At 37.2% G+C, this 15,894-nt stretch overlaps 5 protein-coding genes across 5 annotated transcripts; 4 read left to right on the top strand and 1 right to left on the bottom strand.

Moving 5' to 3' along the window:
* Nucleotides 1–2,461: 2,461 nt before the first annotated feature.
* LOC127565998 (carbonic anhydrase 2) lies at nt 2,462–5,401 on the top strand. Its single transcript, XM_052007284.1, has 7 exons — nt 2,462–2,688; nt 4,033–4,145; nt 4,203–4,293; nt 4,369–4,637; nt 4,702–4,852; nt 4,936–5,015; nt 5,080–5,401. Exons 1-7 carry the CDS (start codon nt 2,637–2,639, stop codon nt 5,254–5,256), a joined length of 933 nt encoding a protein of 310 aa, XP_051863244.1. The 5' UTR covers nt 2,462–2,636; the 3' UTR covers nt 5,257–5,401.
* An 8-nt stretch (nt 5,402–5,409) lies between these two features.
* On the bottom strand, nt 5,410–7,966 carry LOC127565999 (uncharacterized). The gene is made up of 5 exons (XM_052007286.1): nt 7,720–7,966; nt 7,431–7,523; nt 7,213–7,369; nt 5,826–5,959; nt 5,410–5,762 (listed from the first exon to the last, which is right to left on the bottom strand). The coding sequence occupies exons 1-5, from the start codon at nt 7,811–7,813 to the stop codon at nt 5,410–5,412; spliced, it is 831 nt and encodes a 276-aa protein (XP_051863246.1). The 5' UTR covers nt 7,814–7,966.
* A 1,260-nt stretch (nt 7,967–9,226) lies between these two features.
* LOC127565969 (epidermal growth factor-like protein) lies at nt 9,227–10,052 on the top strand. Its single transcript, XM_052006975.1, has 2 exons — nt 9,227–9,477; nt 9,543–10,052. The coding sequence occupies exons 1-2, from the start codon at nt 9,257–9,259 to the stop codon at nt 9,955–9,957; spliced, it is 636 nt and encodes a 211-aa protein (XP_051862935.1). The 5' UTR covers nt 9,227–9,256; the 3' UTR covers nt 9,958–10,052.
* Nucleotides 10,053–10,424: 372 nt separating this feature from the next.
* Nucleotides 10,425–13,964, top strand: LOC127565968 (fibrillin-2). The gene is made up of 3 exons (XM_052006974.1): nt 10,425–10,690; nt 10,755–13,741; nt 13,811–13,964. Exons 1-3 carry the CDS (start codon nt 10,470–10,472, stop codon nt 13,864–13,866), a joined length of 3,264 nt encoding a protein of 1,087 aa, XP_051862934.1. The 5' UTR covers nt 10,425–10,469; the 3' UTR covers nt 13,867–13,964.
* A 680-nt stretch (nt 13,965–14,644) lies between these two features.
* LOC127565970 (epidermal growth factor-like protein) lies at nt 14,645–15,530 on the top strand. The gene is made up of 2 exons (XM_052006976.1): nt 14,645–15,270; nt 15,340–15,530. Exons 1-2 carry the CDS (start codon nt 14,724–14,726, stop codon nt 15,372–15,374), a joined length of 582 nt encoding a protein of 193 aa, XP_051862936.1. The 5' UTR covers nt 14,645–14,723; the 3' UTR covers nt 15,375–15,530.
* The last annotated feature ends 364 nt before the right edge of the window (nt 15,531–15,894 follow it).

The following is a 15,894-nucleotide window of genomic DNA, read 5'->3' as shown; positions in this document are numbered from 1 at the left end:
AAAGACGGATTGCCAAATCATTGTTAAATCAGTCCCATTCAATTTTATGACTTTCTTTATGATCGAATAATTGTGTTTTAATTCGTTTCGGACGTGGCAAGTTGGGAATTAACAATGTATAGCAAACTACTGCACCTTATTTTTTTATTTAACTTATTCCCCGGGAATTCACTCTGATCAATTAATAAAGTTATAAAGCTGAGCCAACTTAATACGTATTACCAATATGTGGTATATCACATGTTTTAATGCTTTAAAATGTGTTAATTACATGCACGTTTTCATTGATTCGAACTACTTAAAACTGGGCGATCACCAGACTGTTTATTTCTTTGTTTTGGCATTGTTTTTTCCAGTGAGCTGTCTACTTAATTAAGAGCGTAACGCGATCGACGTTCGATTTCATACTGATCAAATATTTCCCAGTTGTTGCCAAGGAGGCAAATATTTGGCTTTTGCAATGCTATTTGAAATACCGACTGAAGTGATGTGATACAAACTGATCATATATATATATATACGTATACGTATGTTAGATAAATGCAATCCTTTAACTTGATCATGTGATCTCCATATGGAGCAAACACAAGTATCTCTGTCTCTGATTAACACCTTTTAGGGTGTCATTAATGAATCGTGTCTATACATTTAAACAGGCAATGGAAAAAACAACGAAAACTAACGCTTCGTACACGATGAAATATCAAAATACGGATTCAATTTGCGAATCGCAAAAATTAAATTATTGCAAATTTGGCTATAATTGATTGGTGTGCGCCAAAAAGAATAATGATCAATATTATTTCCGAAATTTGCCATAATTAATTGGATTCCAATGACAAATTAGAACAAAGTCGAATGTATTTTATGTTTTGCGAAATAAGTGTGATTGGTACGAAGTAATTGGAAAACAGACAGTGTCCAGCTGTATTGTATCTCATAAGTGTATCAGCGATCGAATGACAACTTTTACACTTGTCAACTGCTATTTATTAGTAAGTTCGATTCGTTGGCATTCGCCATGTAAATCACGAGTTTCGTATACACATGTAAATCATATGTAGAAAGGAAATCTAAAAACAATCGTAGAACACACTGAGTTTATGCCGTGATCATCATAATGTACACTCAAGTTGTTGGCCACAAATTGATCAAGTTGTGCCCAAAAAGAGAGCTAATTTCAACTTGACACGAAAAGAAAAGGTATTCAACACAGTGCTATAAAATTTGACATTTTATAGTAACATCAACTACTATTTTTGATAGATAAGTGAACAAAAAAATTAAATTAAACTTGAGGGAAAATTACGCCGTTAATATACTGATCTATTTGACGTTGACGTATTTACGTACTTACGAACACGTTGCGTATACTGAATGTGATGAGAATCGAATCGAATTAAATTTTGCAAATTTTATGTAACTTAGATTTCTATTTTTGAGAAGTAAATGAACAAAAAATTAAAATGATAATTGAACTAGTTCGACTGGCTGGAAAATTACGTCGTTAATATACTGATCTATTTACGTTGACTTATTTATTCATGACTACATTGCGTATGCTGAATGTGATGAGAATAAACACAAATAGAGTTTTCAAAGCGACTATTAAAACAAAACTGCTCAATATGCTAGGCCATGCTAATATGTTAAGAACAGACATGGCATAAACGCTTAATAATACAACAATAAAACTAGAAGCGAGCAGTAAACGTGTGAATATCACTCAATGAATTCGCTTGGCAATTCGTTTGCCCCGCGATTTCCGCTGGAACGCTAGCCACGCGATCAATTAGTAGCTTTCTGCATAATATTGTCAATATTTGTGCTGGTTCGCGAGGGTGAGGAGGGGGAGGCAAAGCAAACAAATACACGTATCCTAAGCATACGAAAAATACTCGCATTTTGGTATGCAAAACAAAATATTATCTTATGATGGAAGGCAGTTACTGGTATTTCCCACCTCTCTCGACCCCGTCGCGTTCGTTGGCTTTTGTTTACTGTGAGCATTAACTAGGCGCGAATTATGACGAATCACATAACACATATCGTGTGTGTGTGTGTATGTGTGGAGGTGGTTTTGAGTTGTCTCGTCTGCGTATTTAAATGAACGTTACGCATACGCCGTGTGGTGCAGTCGCCTTAAGGGTACTTTGCTGGCTCGTAATGCTACTTCAAATTAGTAATTCGATTTCATTAGGCGGGTGACTTACGACAAAGCACGAACAGCTCAATTCATCAATTCGCCTAGACGAAACCGATCGATGGATCGATCGTGTGCACGTCCGTTGTCGTCGTCGTCGCTGTCGTTTGCTGTTGTGTCGTATAACATTTGGTATGTACAACTACACATATGTATGAGTGTGCTTCTATATGTGTGGAGCACGCGCTGTACGCGGGGATTTAAGCTTTCGAATTTTCAATTAGTTCGTTGACGCTGAGGAAGTTGTGAAGGTGTTTCAAATGGCAAACGTCCGCGCAGTTTAGAATCAGCCAGCCAACCGCAAGGTGTTGCATTCGCTAAAAAGTAGACTCGATCAGGAGCTCAACAGTGTGGGAGATTATTCTTTGTTTGAAAAGGAATTCCCCCCAAACAAGAAATTCAATTGTCACCATTTGATCAAACAAAGTTGATCATGCAGTTTCTATTATTGCAAGCAGTTCTCCTTCTGATCGGCTGGTCTCAAGGTAATTTTAATTAATTTCAAAATTGCATATTTGCAAAATTTCATCATGTGATACATTTAGAAATGTGCCCTAAAAATAGCAATAAAGTGCAGTCATTAAATAAATCAACGAAAAGCAAAAGTGATAATAATCTGGCAAAATAATTGCAAACCTAATCAATATCAATTTCAAGCTAACTTGCGCTGACTGTGTCACTTGTTTGTCGGTCGCTTCGCCTGTCTTGTACACAAGTATTTATAATTATTTTTTATTGACTTCTTATCACTAAAACAAATTCTTAGGAACGCGTGCGACCTTCAATAAACAAGGGAGTTATCACGGTCAAGGGACCGTGAATCACTTGCACTCGATATAAAACTATTCGTCAGTATGCATATTATCTACATATGTACAAACGTTCTTATAATATCAAACGGTTTTAAGTACAACTAAATACGACCACTTGAAGAAATCAATTGCACTTCTGCCACTCGAAAATGTTGAGATTCTAAATGCCAATTAATACTTTTATTGCTTGACATTGATTTTGATTAAGTGCTGCAAAGACGACCTTATATAATGTGCCTATCAGTATTTGCAACAATGCTAAATACTAAATTCAATAATAGAAAGTGTTTACAGAATATAAGATTTATTAAATTAGATATATTGTCGTATGCTAATGATTACGAAACAAATATTTACGTGCTAATTAGTATATATGTCATATGATTGTCATGAATTTTCCACACTTTCTTAGGCAAATGATCTAATTACCGATATCATACGTTCAATGCGAAAATAAAGTTTACTTAATTTATTTCACTTGAACTTTGTCGAACTTTTCGCACATCGAGTGCGGGTGAAAATTATAGAAAAATATTTACCCTCAAGGCTCATTATCTATATCAATATGAATTGTGTTCGGTATCTATTGTACTAGCATTTAACGTGCCCTTGTGTGTCTCGTATTTGTATTTTGTTGTTCTTCTTTAGAAATGTATATTTATTGATTTATCTATTTACTAAGCAGCAAACAGTTAACATTGTTTGCTGTCCCATTTATTTGCCATAATTCACAAGTGCTCGTATATGTCAGTGATAAGCTTGTTGTTGACTCCCACCCAACTCTCACTCTGCCACTGTCCCGCGGTCTCTGGACTTTGGGACAGTGGCACGGGCACGTGATCTAAGAAAAAACGAAGAAAAAAATAACAAAATAAGGTGGTGACGCCAAAGACAGCCAACTCATGAGGCGATTCCCAGACCAGAACAGTTGGAGAGAGACAGAGCAGCTTATCATGACGTCTTTGATACTCGTATTTGTGATTTCAATTTGACTTTGTTTTTCTTTACTCTTTGCAGTGGTTAGTGGCCATGTGTTTGGCTACTCGGAACCCAATCAGAGGCGTTGGGCGCGTCATCATGGTCATTGTGCCGGCAGGACACAGTCACCCATTGCCATCAGCTCCAGCCATGTAAGCGGTCATTGACCAGTTGTCAATTGTGAGCTTGACTAATTAATCCATTTTCAGACAATGCCATTGCATATGCCGGCTGTGGACATGATTGGCTATCACAATCTGTTGCCGTATCCTTTGAAAATGGTCAACAACGGGCATACGGGTAAGTGACGCTCAGCATTGAAAGCATTGATGGATGGCCCCTCAATTAACAATTCACACATTTCGTATTCTCCAGTCAGCATTAACATACCCAAAGGCAACGCGAGCGCCGATCAGGATGATTTTATGCCATATATACGCGGTGCCAAGTTGCCGGGTGAATTCGAGGTAGAGGGACTGCATTTCCACTGGGGTGACAAGAACAATCGCGGCTCGGAGCATGTCATCAATGACATACGCTACACCATGGAGATGCATATTGTGCATCGCAACAAGAAGTATGCCACCATTGGTGAGGCGCTCAATCATCCCGATGGTGCTGCTGTGCTGGGATTTTTCTTCAACGTAAGTGGTCACTGCATTCGCAACGCTTTTGAATTTAATGCTAATGAGTTTCCAATACACGCAGTTGGATGAGGATGAGGGTCAAGGGCTGGTGACCATCAATCGCCATTTGCATTTGATCGCTGATGCTAATCAGGAGGCGGCGCTAAATGTCACCTTCTCGCTGTCCTCGTTGATAGCCAACGTGGACGTGGACAAGTTCTATACTTACAAAGGTAAGTGATGTCACTTATTCAATGGCCTGTTGATTAGTTGACAGCGAACACATTTAACTGTCATGTCACGTCTGTATTTGCAGGTTCGCTTACCACACCTCCCTGCTCGGAGGCCGTCACCTGGATTCTGTTCCCCGATCCCATACCCATTTCGCCCAAACAGGTAAAAGTCCAGTGCCTCGTTGTCACACAGTGCGTATGGGTAATGCGATTTGTTCACTTTGCAGATTTCACGCTTCCGCCAGCTGTCAGACACACAGGATGGTGCACTAGTCGACAATTTCCGGACACTGCAGCCAGTTGGTAATCGTCGTATCTTTGCACGCACTGGACACGTGCGACACACGTCGATTGCATCGCTGAAGCATGAGGGCGACTATCTGAAGTACGATTGGTTCTATTGAGGCGGCAGCTGGACGCTGTGGATGTGGATGTGTGCTCTGTGCCATGCTATGTGTTAGATTAGATGTTTAGCCTTTGCATTTATTTAACTTAACTATTAACAATTCGCTGTAAGCTAATCTCTCTCCCTCCTCTCTCGATAAGTAAACATATTTCTACGCTATCAGACGTGTTTTGCGACCATATAGCAGCAAAGAAGTTGGTATGTCTTCCACAAAAAAGTTGGCTGGCATCACATTGAACATCTTTTTCAGCAGATCCAGCAAAGTGCGCTCCACAGTCTCGACAATAAGTGGACGCATTGCTTCAAAAAACTCCTGCCAATGGTCATTGAAGAACTGATTCGTATCACGCTCCAGTTGCTTATTACTGCCATTGAAAAGATTTTCGAAGTTCACTTTCAATCGACTTATTTCCAGCTTCGCTTTCGCCTCCGTGACATTATAGAACGTGTAGCCGCCTTTCTCGTAGAGTCGCGTCTTCGCTGTCATTTGTATCTCGAGATCATCTGACGAGTGTAAGGATTATTTAGTATTTATTAAAAAAAAAATGCTGAATTTTCTACTATTACCCAATTCCATAAACATGCGGCCAGATCCTCTCAAAGGTACGAGCAAAATGTGACCAATCATTTTGTAATTACCATCCATGCGCATGCGAGGTATATAAATTCTATCCATCCAACTGAAGTCTGTTTTATTAACCCTAGAAAGCATTAGTAAATATTGATAATATATCAGAAAGACTTTAATATATTTGCACATCTATGGTAAGTATTGTTTTAATGCGTTTAAAGTGTTATTCATATTGGGATTAGTAAGTATTTAAAATTTTCTTTTTTACGCGCAATTTAGCAAAAAAAATACTTGATCCACGCTTGGCTCTGAAGGTATTAATTAGAATATATCTTTCTCAAATATGTAAAATAAATATACACATATTTTGTAACTTCGTTTTAAACGTTTCACGAATATGTAAAATAAATATATACAAATTTGATCACTTCTTTCAACTTTTGCATAACATTGTTATTGAATAATGAAACCCCTATTGAAATTTAAATATTGTAGTACTCAATAAGCTTTTCAATACATTTTTATACCCGCTACCCATAGGGTAGAAGGGTATTATAACTTTGTGCCGGCAGGAAATGTATGTAACAGGTAGAAGGAGGCATCTCCGACCCTATAAAGTATATATATTCTTGATCAGCGTCAACAGCCGAGACGATATAGCCATGTCCGTCTGTCCGTCTGTCCGTCTGTCCGTCCGTCCGTCCGTCCGTATGAACACCTAGATCTCAGAGACTATAAGAGATAGAGCTATAATTTTTTTTCGACAGCATTTGTTATGTTTGCACGCAGATCAAGTTTGTTTCAAATTTTTGCCACGCCCACTTCCGCCCCCGCAAATCAAAAAAATTGAATAACAAGTGTAATTTTAAAGCTGTAATCTAAAGCTTTTGGTACATACAATAATTACTGTAGTAGTTATGATTCCTGAAAATTTGGTTGCGATCAAATAAAAATTGTGGAAGTTATTAAAGAAATACTTTTGTATGGGCAAAAACGCCTACTTACTAGGGGTCTGAGTTGCTTTGGCCGACAATCTGGTACATTGTGCCGTCTATGGTATATTTTGAATGGTGAACTATATCGATATACCAAATATACCATTTGGTATATTTTTAGTATTTTTTAAGTATTTTCGGTATATTTTGAAAATGATACCGCAATATTTTGCCTTTAATAAAAATGGGTAGCGGGTATCTCACAGTCGAGCACACTCGACTGTAACTTTCTTACTTGTTTTAGTTAGTCATAGTGACTATCAGTCTAGAAAGTTATTTAATTGTTAGGCGATGTAGGAACAATTAAGTGTGAGTAAGATAAAAATAGAAGCGAAACTGTTTTTAATTATTATCGCCTATTGCAAATGCCATTCCATGAAATATTCACCTGCTTTCCTTGACCACCATTTTTCCAAATCCGCGTATTTCCAAGTTGGTTAAATTGGTGGAGATGATTGCCACATCTCTGTCCGCTTGTGTAAAAGTGAGCTGATCTTGTTTCATAGGGTCTATGGGACCAAAAGACTCCTCAATTTCGGGTATTCCTATAGCACATGAATAACAACTTTATGAGCTATTCAATAAATATTCGTTGTAGCTGCTCACCTTTGATGACCTCATTGAGGAAACCCTGTATAGAACGAGTTGAGCAATTGGTAAAGTCAGGCTCCTGAATGCGACACGATTCGATGTATGAGGCTGTAAATAGTACGAATGCTTTGATTATTTATGTGCACTTAATTAGATTAATAAACACTATTTTTTTCGTTGCAATTATAATGTATTTATGCTGAAAACTGTCAACAGTTGTTGTTGTGTAGCACTGACTTAATTAACCAGTTCACATTAATTGAATCAGCAGAGTTTTACGCTTTTCCAACGTATTCGCACTTACGCTTTTCCGTATAAAATGCAAGGCCCTCAACATAGCCCAGGACGAAACAAAACCAGAATATGGGTAAGCCAATTATGTGTGTTCGCTGCATCATCGTAGAAAAGTTACAAATGTCCGTCAGTGTCACTGTCACCTCCTAATCGAGTTTGCGGCACAACTCATATGAGATATATTAACGCGATTCTGTTTTTTATATGGCCTATATATAGCCGATATGCCGTGCATCTGATTGAGTTGAGTTTAATAAATGAACTGAGCTTCGCAAATGTGTAAATATAAATAGTAGGCAAGTTAACTACGACAAGTTGCTGTCTACTTGTTTTCAAAGCTTTTCGTTTGCAAACTTGCATTAGAGCATCGCACCATATTACACCTGTTGCATTAAGTGTTGTTTCTGAGCGCCCGCTAAAGTTGTGCGAGTATCTACTTCAATCTGCGTCAAACAATTATCTTAATATAATACTGGAAAATACGTCTAGTTGTTGTGTCGTAGCTGGACAGTTGTTTTGAAGGGTATTTGTTTGTTAAACGCATTCCAACTAATGGAATTTATTAATACTACACAAAACATAGGAAATATTGTATAATATGAGAAATACTACGCAGACATATTTTTTTTTTACATTTTTCTTTGAAAAATTTAATTTTAAATTATTTTAATATATTTTGCATGATATTTCAGCGTTTAATTTTTCACAATAAAATAAAATTCAAGATATTTCGTTTAATAAAATTGCTACAAATATTACTGAGTATTTAAAAGTCTTTATACTTTTGCTCTCACTCACTATCCTAGTTCAATTAATGTCAGTTAAGAGCTGAAGTATTACAAAACTGGGTTGTTCCCACAAAACTCGTCCAAGCATGAGCGCATGATAATTCAGATTGCAGATTGAGTCTTGAATATTCTGAATGGTCGATTATATTAATAAAAATGTTAAATAATATGTTTACTGCTATTAGAATAGAGGGAAAATGTATAATATACAAATATAATATAAAAATATATATTTGTATTTATGTGCCATGACTAATTGGAGCTGAAGATTGTCGCATTATTAAATATGTCTAACACAACATTTATTTTTAAATAGTTTTTAATCAATAAATTATTCAATTCATAGATTTTTTATATACAAATATTATTTAAGAACTAAAGTTGAATATGCAATTTTATGATTTTCATGTTAATTTATTAAAGATAAATGCAAATATACTAAACGATAATTTAGTTTATTAGAGAAGCGTAGTTGAGGGCATATATAAGCAGACTTTGTGTAATTTCAATTTATTGAAGATAAGAGATTCTAAGTTCAAGTCATGTCCGCATGGCAAAGCTTGTGATAAGCCTTCAAAAAATAAATATTCAAAAAGCAAAAATTATGTGTTATTTTTTTTTGGGAGAAGGGAAGAGCCAGAATTATTAAGAGAGTGTTTTATTATATAAAAAATTTTGCGCGATCTGTGGAATATTTTTGCTTCCCAATACTTTTAGTCGCTAGTTTAGTGTAGCAGAGCGAGGACAGATTTATTCGCAATGCTTGTCCGTCGCGCAATATTAATTCTGGCATTAATGCCCAGCCTTTCTTTGGCTGCATCTTCAAAAAATTGCCCTATAGGCTACAGAAAAATTGGATTACAATCAAGCAAATGTGTTCCCATCTGCAGGCAAAAATGTGGTAGTGGCAACTGTATAAAGCCCAACGTTTGCTCTTGCCTTAGAGGATACGAGAATCTTAACAAATTGTCATCGAATCGGTAGATCATTATTTATAAATAAATTATATTTTATTTCTTTTAATAATGTCCAATTTTTATTTAAGCTGTGTGCCCAAATGCAAAGGCGGATGTCATAATGGTCGTTGTGCTGCCCCTAATAAATGTTTTTGTGCGCCAAAATATAAGCTTAATGTGACGACTGGTCATTGTCTTCCCATTTGCGACAGCGGCTGTCCCAATGGATCGTGTAAGATTCCTGGAGTTTGTACCTGTAATGAGGGATTCACATTAAATCCCACAACTCAAACTTGTCATCCGCAGTGCAAGGATGGGTACAAATTAGATTTCACTGACAATCGATGTATTCCGGTTTGCAGTAAACCCTGCGATAACGGCTTTTGTAGTTCGCCAGAAACTTGTGGCTGCAATGAGAACTATCAGAAAGGTCTCGATAATAAATGTGCTCCAATTTCCAAAGAGGGCTGCTTAAATGGCATATGTACGTCCCCAGGAAAATAATATAAAAATATATATTTGTATTTGTGTGCCATGACTAATTAGAGCTGAAGATTTGTCGTATTATTAAACATTTCTAACACAACATTTATTTTCAAATACCCTACATTCGATTTTTCCATAATTTTTGAAAAATAAATTACAATAAAATTAAAATAAATTAATGAATCGATTTTTTATTTGTATTTTCAGAACTGAAATTGAAGATTTATTTATTAGAGAAGCGTATTTGAAGTCATTCTTTATAAGACTTCGTGTAATTTCAATTCATTGAAGATATAAGAACCAAAGTTCAAACCATGTCAGCGTGGCAAAGCTTTTGATAAGCTCTCCAAGACTAAATATACACAAAGCAATAATTATTTGTTATTTTTATTTTTGAGAAGGAATTATTAAGATAGTGGGCTTAGGGTTTTATTATAATGAGAGTTTCCGCTCTGTATGGAATATTTTTGCTATCAAATGCTTTCAGTCGCATTGTTTAGTGTAGCAGAGTGAGGACAGATTTATTCGCAATGCTTGTCCGTCGCGCAATATTTATTCTGGCATTAATGCCCAGCCTTTCGTTGGCTGCATCTTCAAAAAATTGCCCCAAAGGCTACAGAAAAATTGGATTACAATCACAAAAATGTGTTCCCATCTGCAGGCAAAAATGTGTTAATGGCAACTGTATAAAGCCAAACTTTTGCTCTTGCTCTAGAGGATTCGAGAATCTTAACAAATTACCATCGAATCGGTAGATCATATTTATAAATAAATTATATTCTTCTTTTTGAATAATATGCAATTTTTTTTTTAAGCTGTGTGCCTAGTTGCAAAGGCGGATGTCTTAATGGTCGCTGTGCTGCCCCTAATAAATGTAATTGTGCGCAAAAATATAAGCTTAACGTGACGACTGGTCATTGTCTTCCCATTTGCGACAGCGGCTGTCCCAATGGATCGTGCAGAATTCCTGGAGTTTGTACCTGCAATGAGGGATTCACATTGAATCCCACAACTCAAACTTGTCATCCGCAGTGCAAAGATGGTTACAAATTAGATTTCACTGACAATCGATGCATTCCAGTTTGCAGTACACCCTGCGATAACGGCTTTTGTAGTGCGCCGGAAACTTGTGGCTGCAATGAGAACTATCAGAAAGGTCTCGATAATAAATGTGCTCCAATTTGTAAAGAGGGCTGCTTAAACGGCATATGCACATCCCCAGGAAAATGTGAATGTCTCACTGGATATCAGCGAGAAAGTGATTCGAGTTGTTCACCTTACTGCAAAAATGAATGTCGCAATGGATACTGTGAGTCTCCTAATATGTGTGCTTGCAATAATGGATATAGTTTGACAGATGGGAAAACCTGTCAACCTATTTGTGATGGCGGATGCGTGAATGGAATCTGTAGTGCTCCAGGAGAATGTTCTTGCCTAGATGGGTTCAACAAGGAAAGTAGGAACAGCTGTGCTCCGATTTGTAAGGATGACTGTAAGAACGGATTCTGCAGCGCACCGGGAGAATGTTCTTGCAACGATGGATACAAGAAAGAAAGTGAGAACAGCTGTGCTCCAATTTGTAAGGATGAATGTATAAACGGATTCTGCAGCGCACCGGGAGAATGTTCTTGCAACGATGGATACAAGAAAGAAAGTGAGAACAGCTGTACTCCGATTTGTAACGATGACTGTAAGAACGGATTCTGCAGCGCGCCGGGAGAATGTTCTTGCAACGATGGATACAAGAAAGAAAGTGAAAACAGCTGTACTCCGATTTGTAAGGATGAATGTATAAACGGATTCTGCAGCGCACCGGGAGAATGTTCTTGCAACGATGGATACAAGAAAGAAAGTGAGAACAGCTGTACTCCGATTTGTAAGGATGAATGTATAAACGGATTCTGCAGCGCACCGGGAGAATGTTCTTGCAACGATGGATACAAGAAAGAAAGTGAGAACAGCTGTACTCCGATTTGTAACGATGACTGTAAGAACGGATTCTGCAGCGCGCCGGGAGAATGTTCTTGCAACGATGGATACAAGAAAGAAAGTGAAAACAGCTGTACTCCGATTTGTAAGGATGAATGTATAAACGGATTCTGCAGCGCACCGGGAGAATGTTCTTGCAACGATGGATACAAGAAAGAAAGTGAGAACAGCTGTACTCCGATTTGTAACGATGACTGTAAGAACGGATTCTGCAGCGCGCCGGGAGAATGTTCTTGCAACGATGGATACAAGAAAGAAAGTGAAAACAGTTGTACTCCGATTTGTAAGGATGACTGTAAGAACGGATTCTGCAGCGCACCGGGAGAATGTTCTTGCAACGATGGATACAAGAAAGAAAGTGAAAACAGTTGTACTCCGATTTGTAAGGATGACTGTAAGAACGGATTTTGCAGCGCACCAGGAGAATGTTCTTGCCTAGATGGATACAGAAAGGAAAGTGAGAACAGCTGTACTCCGATTTGTACGGATGACTGTAAGAACGGATTCTGCAGCGCACCAGGAGAATGTTCTTGCCTAGATGGATACAGAAAGGAAAGTGAGAACAGCTGTACTCCGATTTGTACGGATGACTGTAAGAACGGATTCTGCAGCGCACCAGGAGAATGTTCTTGCCTAGATGGATACAGAAAGGAAAGTGAGAACAGCTGTACTCCGATTTGTACAGATGACTGTAAGAACGGATTTTGCAGCGCACCAGGAGAATGTTCTTGCCTAGATGGATACAGAAAGGAAAGTGACAACAGCTGTACTCCGATTTGTAAGGATGAATGTATAAACGGATTCTGCAGCGCACCAGGAGAATGTTCTTGCCTAGATGGATACCGAAAGGAAAGTGGGAACAGCTGTACTCCGATTTGTAAGGATGAATGTAGGAACGGATTCTGCAGAGCACCGGGAGAATGTTCTTGCAACGATGGATATAGGAGAGAAAGTGAAAACAGCTGTACTCCGATTTGTAAGAATGACTGTAAGAACGGATTCTGCAGCGCACCGGGAGAATGCTCTTGCAACGATGGATACAAGAAGGAAAGTGAGAACAACTGTACTCCGATTTGTAAGGATGAATGTATAAACGGATTCTGCAGCGCACCGGGAGAATGTTCTTGCAACGATGGATACAAGAAGGAAAGTGAGAACAACTGTACTCCGATTTGTAAGGAAGAATGTAGGAACGGATTCTGTAGTGCACCGGAAGAATGTTCTTGCAATGATGGGTATAAAATAGAGGACGATAGTTGTGTACCTATATGCGAAAATGGTTGTATCAATGGTATTTGCGAGTCTCCCAATAAATGTTATTGTGATGAAGGATATAGTAACATAGGCGAAACATGCGTGGCCCAAGTGACCGAGACCTTGACGACCATTGGAGTGTATACAACTGAAAGTCCAAACTACATTCAAGCTTCTGGAAATAATCTTACGGTTGATTGCGCTGAGCGCTGTAGGAACGGAAGCTGTGTAAATGACGAATGCATTTGTTGGACGGACTACAGATTAACAGAAGATGCTTTCAATACAACCAACCTACTTTGTCTTCCAATCTGTGAATGGGAATGCATTCAGGGATATTGCATATATCCGAACGTGTGCGCCTGCAACGATGGACAGCTGTCGGAGTTTGAAGATGGGTGCGTGTTTAATGGAAATACCGAGAATGCTGGGCAAACACGCCACATAAGAATGAAGACTCTGCTGTTTGCTTTAATTGGCACCTCTGTGTTGCTGATGCTTGTTATCTGCTCCGTGATGTACACATTTAGAAAAAGAGGTTACAGAGTAGGAGAGAAGGGTGAGTGTTAACTGGGAACATTTGCAATACTGAAAGTTTAAATTTTAAACTAATTGTGTATATTTGCAGAAGAACGATATGGAGTACACTATTTGTCCAATCAAGCAGACATTATTCGAGCCTAATTTCGCATCAAAAATGTCAATAATACAAATTCTAAAAAGTTTTTATTTACATATAATTACATGATTTTTAATTAAAGTTGATCTATTGTCTATTTAATGTAATTACTTAAACTGAAGTCATTATTGCCACAGGAAATATATGGATAAAATATGTATGTAAGTAAATTGAGTACCTTTGGTTGAGTTTGAGATTTTTCATAATAGCATTTCATAATTATTGGGTTGGCAGCGCCTTACCTTCCACTTTGAATACAATATTTCTACAAACATTTCTGCTTTACGTACTGATATAAATATGTATAATATATATATGTACTATATAAATATGTATAAAAATTTTGGATTACGACCAATATGGTATAATAATAGCATAAAATTTAATATGGAACTGTAATTCACTTAAAGACTTTGTTTGGACTCCTTGTATATATCTATATGTTTAGATTTAGGAGATCCCAGGCCTAAAAATATTTATATTTACTGCATCATTTAAAAAAGTAAAATATTTCAAGTATTTGAAACAATTTCATTTAATTTAAATTTTATCAAATTCAATTTGTTAAAGAAATATTTTAAGGGCAAGTCAACTTCCGACTTTCTGTGATTTGCATTCCTTGGAGATATGAGAAACGGAAACATTTGTGATAAGGTCACAAAAACTTCAGATACACTGACCGAAATTCAAGGGTCTTGAGAGAGTATAATGGTGATAGTGGCCTTACTCACTGTGTTTGGCTGAGTGTTTCTCTCTAAGTTTTATTCTGTCATTATCTGATTCAACACATTCTGAGCTATGTTTGCTTTAAAATAATTTTAGTTTGAATATTTAACAAGTTAAGCAGACACATTTATTCGCCATGCTTGGTCGCGGAATATTTCTGTTGGTGTTTCTACTACTTCCCGCATCTCAAACATGTCATGTGCTATGCCAAAATGGCTACGAACTAGATTCCACTACCAATCGATGCATTCCAGTTTGCAGCACACCCTGCTGTAACGGCATCTGCACGGCTCCAGACAAATGCGAATGCCTCGATGGATATGTAAGAGAAAGTGATTCGATTTGTTTACCTCACTGCGAAAACGAATGCCTCAACGGATACTGCATTGTTCCTGAGAAATGTGCTTGCAAGTATGGATATAGTACAACAGATGGGAAAATCTGTCAGCCTATTTGTGATGGAGGATGTGTGAATGGTTTCTGCAGTGCTCCTGGAGAATGTACCTGCAACGATGGGTACAGTAAGTTGAATGCAACCAACTGTATCAACGTGCCGACTGTTGAAGCTCACATAATGACTAATAAGACCTTGCTGTTTGGTTTAATCGGAACTTCTGTGCTGCTTCTTATCGGCGTTGTAATGTACATATTTAGGAAACGAGCTAATAGCGCATTTGAAAAGGGTGAGTGATAACGGCTACACTATATTTCCGATGATTCATTAATTTTTAACATATAATATATACTTGCAGAAGAGCAATTTGGAACATACTTTTCTATAAATTAAGAAGCCATTATTCAGGCTAATAATGCAAATTCAAAGCAGTTTTTATTTATCTACCTTTAAATATTTTTTAAATAAGCTTGATCTATTCGCATTTATTGTAATTACGTGAACTGACACCACTGTTGCCTCCGGCTAGATATGAATAAAATATGTAAGTAAATTGAGTGGTTTTTGCAAAGCTTGAGTTTTTCATATTTACTATATACTTGAAATCGAGCTCTGCGTATTGAGCTTACAGGTTTGCGACTGTGCTTAACCTTCCAGCTCAGATATTTTTACAGAGGTTTTTACTTTGCATGTTGAGTAGATTGAACAGCACAATTTTGAAATCTACATGTATATTATTTAATATACGAGTTAAATGTATTAAGTAAAGTGCATATCTCGTACAAAAAGGTTGTTTTTTTTGTAGCACTAATAGACATGTTAATAGATCCGACAAAACGATAAACTTCATCTATGATCTCTACTATATATAGATACTGTAGTTCTTATGGTTTTTTTTTTAGATTTAATACAC

Source organism: Drosophila albomicans, chromosome 2R, assembly GCF_009650485.2.
Source record: "Drosophila albomicans strain 15112-1751.03 chromosome 2R, ASM965048v2, whole genome shotgun sequence".
NCBI classification, from domain to species: domain Eukaryota; kingdom Metazoa; phylum Arthropoda; class Insecta; order Diptera; family Drosophilidae; genus Drosophila; species Drosophila albomicans.
The sequence above is the reverse complement of the archived record's forward strand: the minus strand, read 5'-3'. Positions and strand labels throughout refer to the sequence as shown.

Coding starts and splice junctions, on each gene's coding strand:
- LOC127565970 (XM_052006976.1), top strand. CDS start 14,724: ATGCTTGGTCGCGGAATATTTCTGTTGGTGTTTCTACTACTTCCCGCA. Junction 15,271..15,339: donor TAATAGCGCATTTGAAAAGG/GTGAGTGATAAC, acceptor ATATACTTGCAG/AAGAGCAATTTGGAACATAC.
- LOC127565969 (XM_052006975.1), top strand. CDS start 9,257: ATGCTTGTCCGTCGCGCAATATTAATTCTGGCATTAATGCCCAGCCTT. Junction 9,478..9,542: donor AACAAATTGTCATCGAATCG/GTAGATCATTAT, acceptor TTTTTATTTAAG/CTGTGTGCCCAAATGCAAAG.
- LOC127565998 (XM_052007284.1), top strand. CDS start 2,637: ATGCAGTTTCTATTATTGCAAGCAGTTCTCCTTCTGATCGGCTGGTCT. Junction 4,146..4,202: donor TTGCCATCAGCTCCAGCCAT/GTAAGCGGTCAT, acceptor ATCCATTTTCAG/ACAATGCCATTGCATATGCC. Junction 4,294..4,368: donor GGTCAACAACGGGCATACGG/GTAAGTGACGCT, acceptor CGTATTCTCCAG/TCAGCATTAACATACCCAAA.
- LOC127565968 (XM_052006974.1), top strand. CDS start 10,470: ATGCTTGTCCGTCGCGCAATATTTATTCTGGCATTAATGCCCAGCCTT. Junction 10,691..10,754: donor AACAAATTACCATCGAATCG/GTAGATCATATT, acceptor TTTTTTTTTAAG/CTGTGTGCCTAGTTGCAAAG. Junction 13,742..13,810: donor TTACAGAGTAGGAGAGAAGG/GTGAGTGTTAAC, acceptor GTATATTTGCAG/AAGAACGATATGGAGTACAC.
- LOC127565999 (XM_052007286.1), bottom strand. CDS start 7,813: ATGATGCAGCGAACACACATAATTGGCTTACCCATATTCTGGTTTTGT. Junction 5,960..7,212: donor ATGGTGGTCAAGGAAAGCAG/GTGAATATTTCA, acceptor AATGCTTTCTAG/GGTTAATAAAACAGACTTCA. Junction 5,763..5,825: donor CCGCATGTTTATGGAATTGG/GTAATAGTAGAA, acceptor TACACTCGTCAG/ATGATCTCGAGATACAAATG.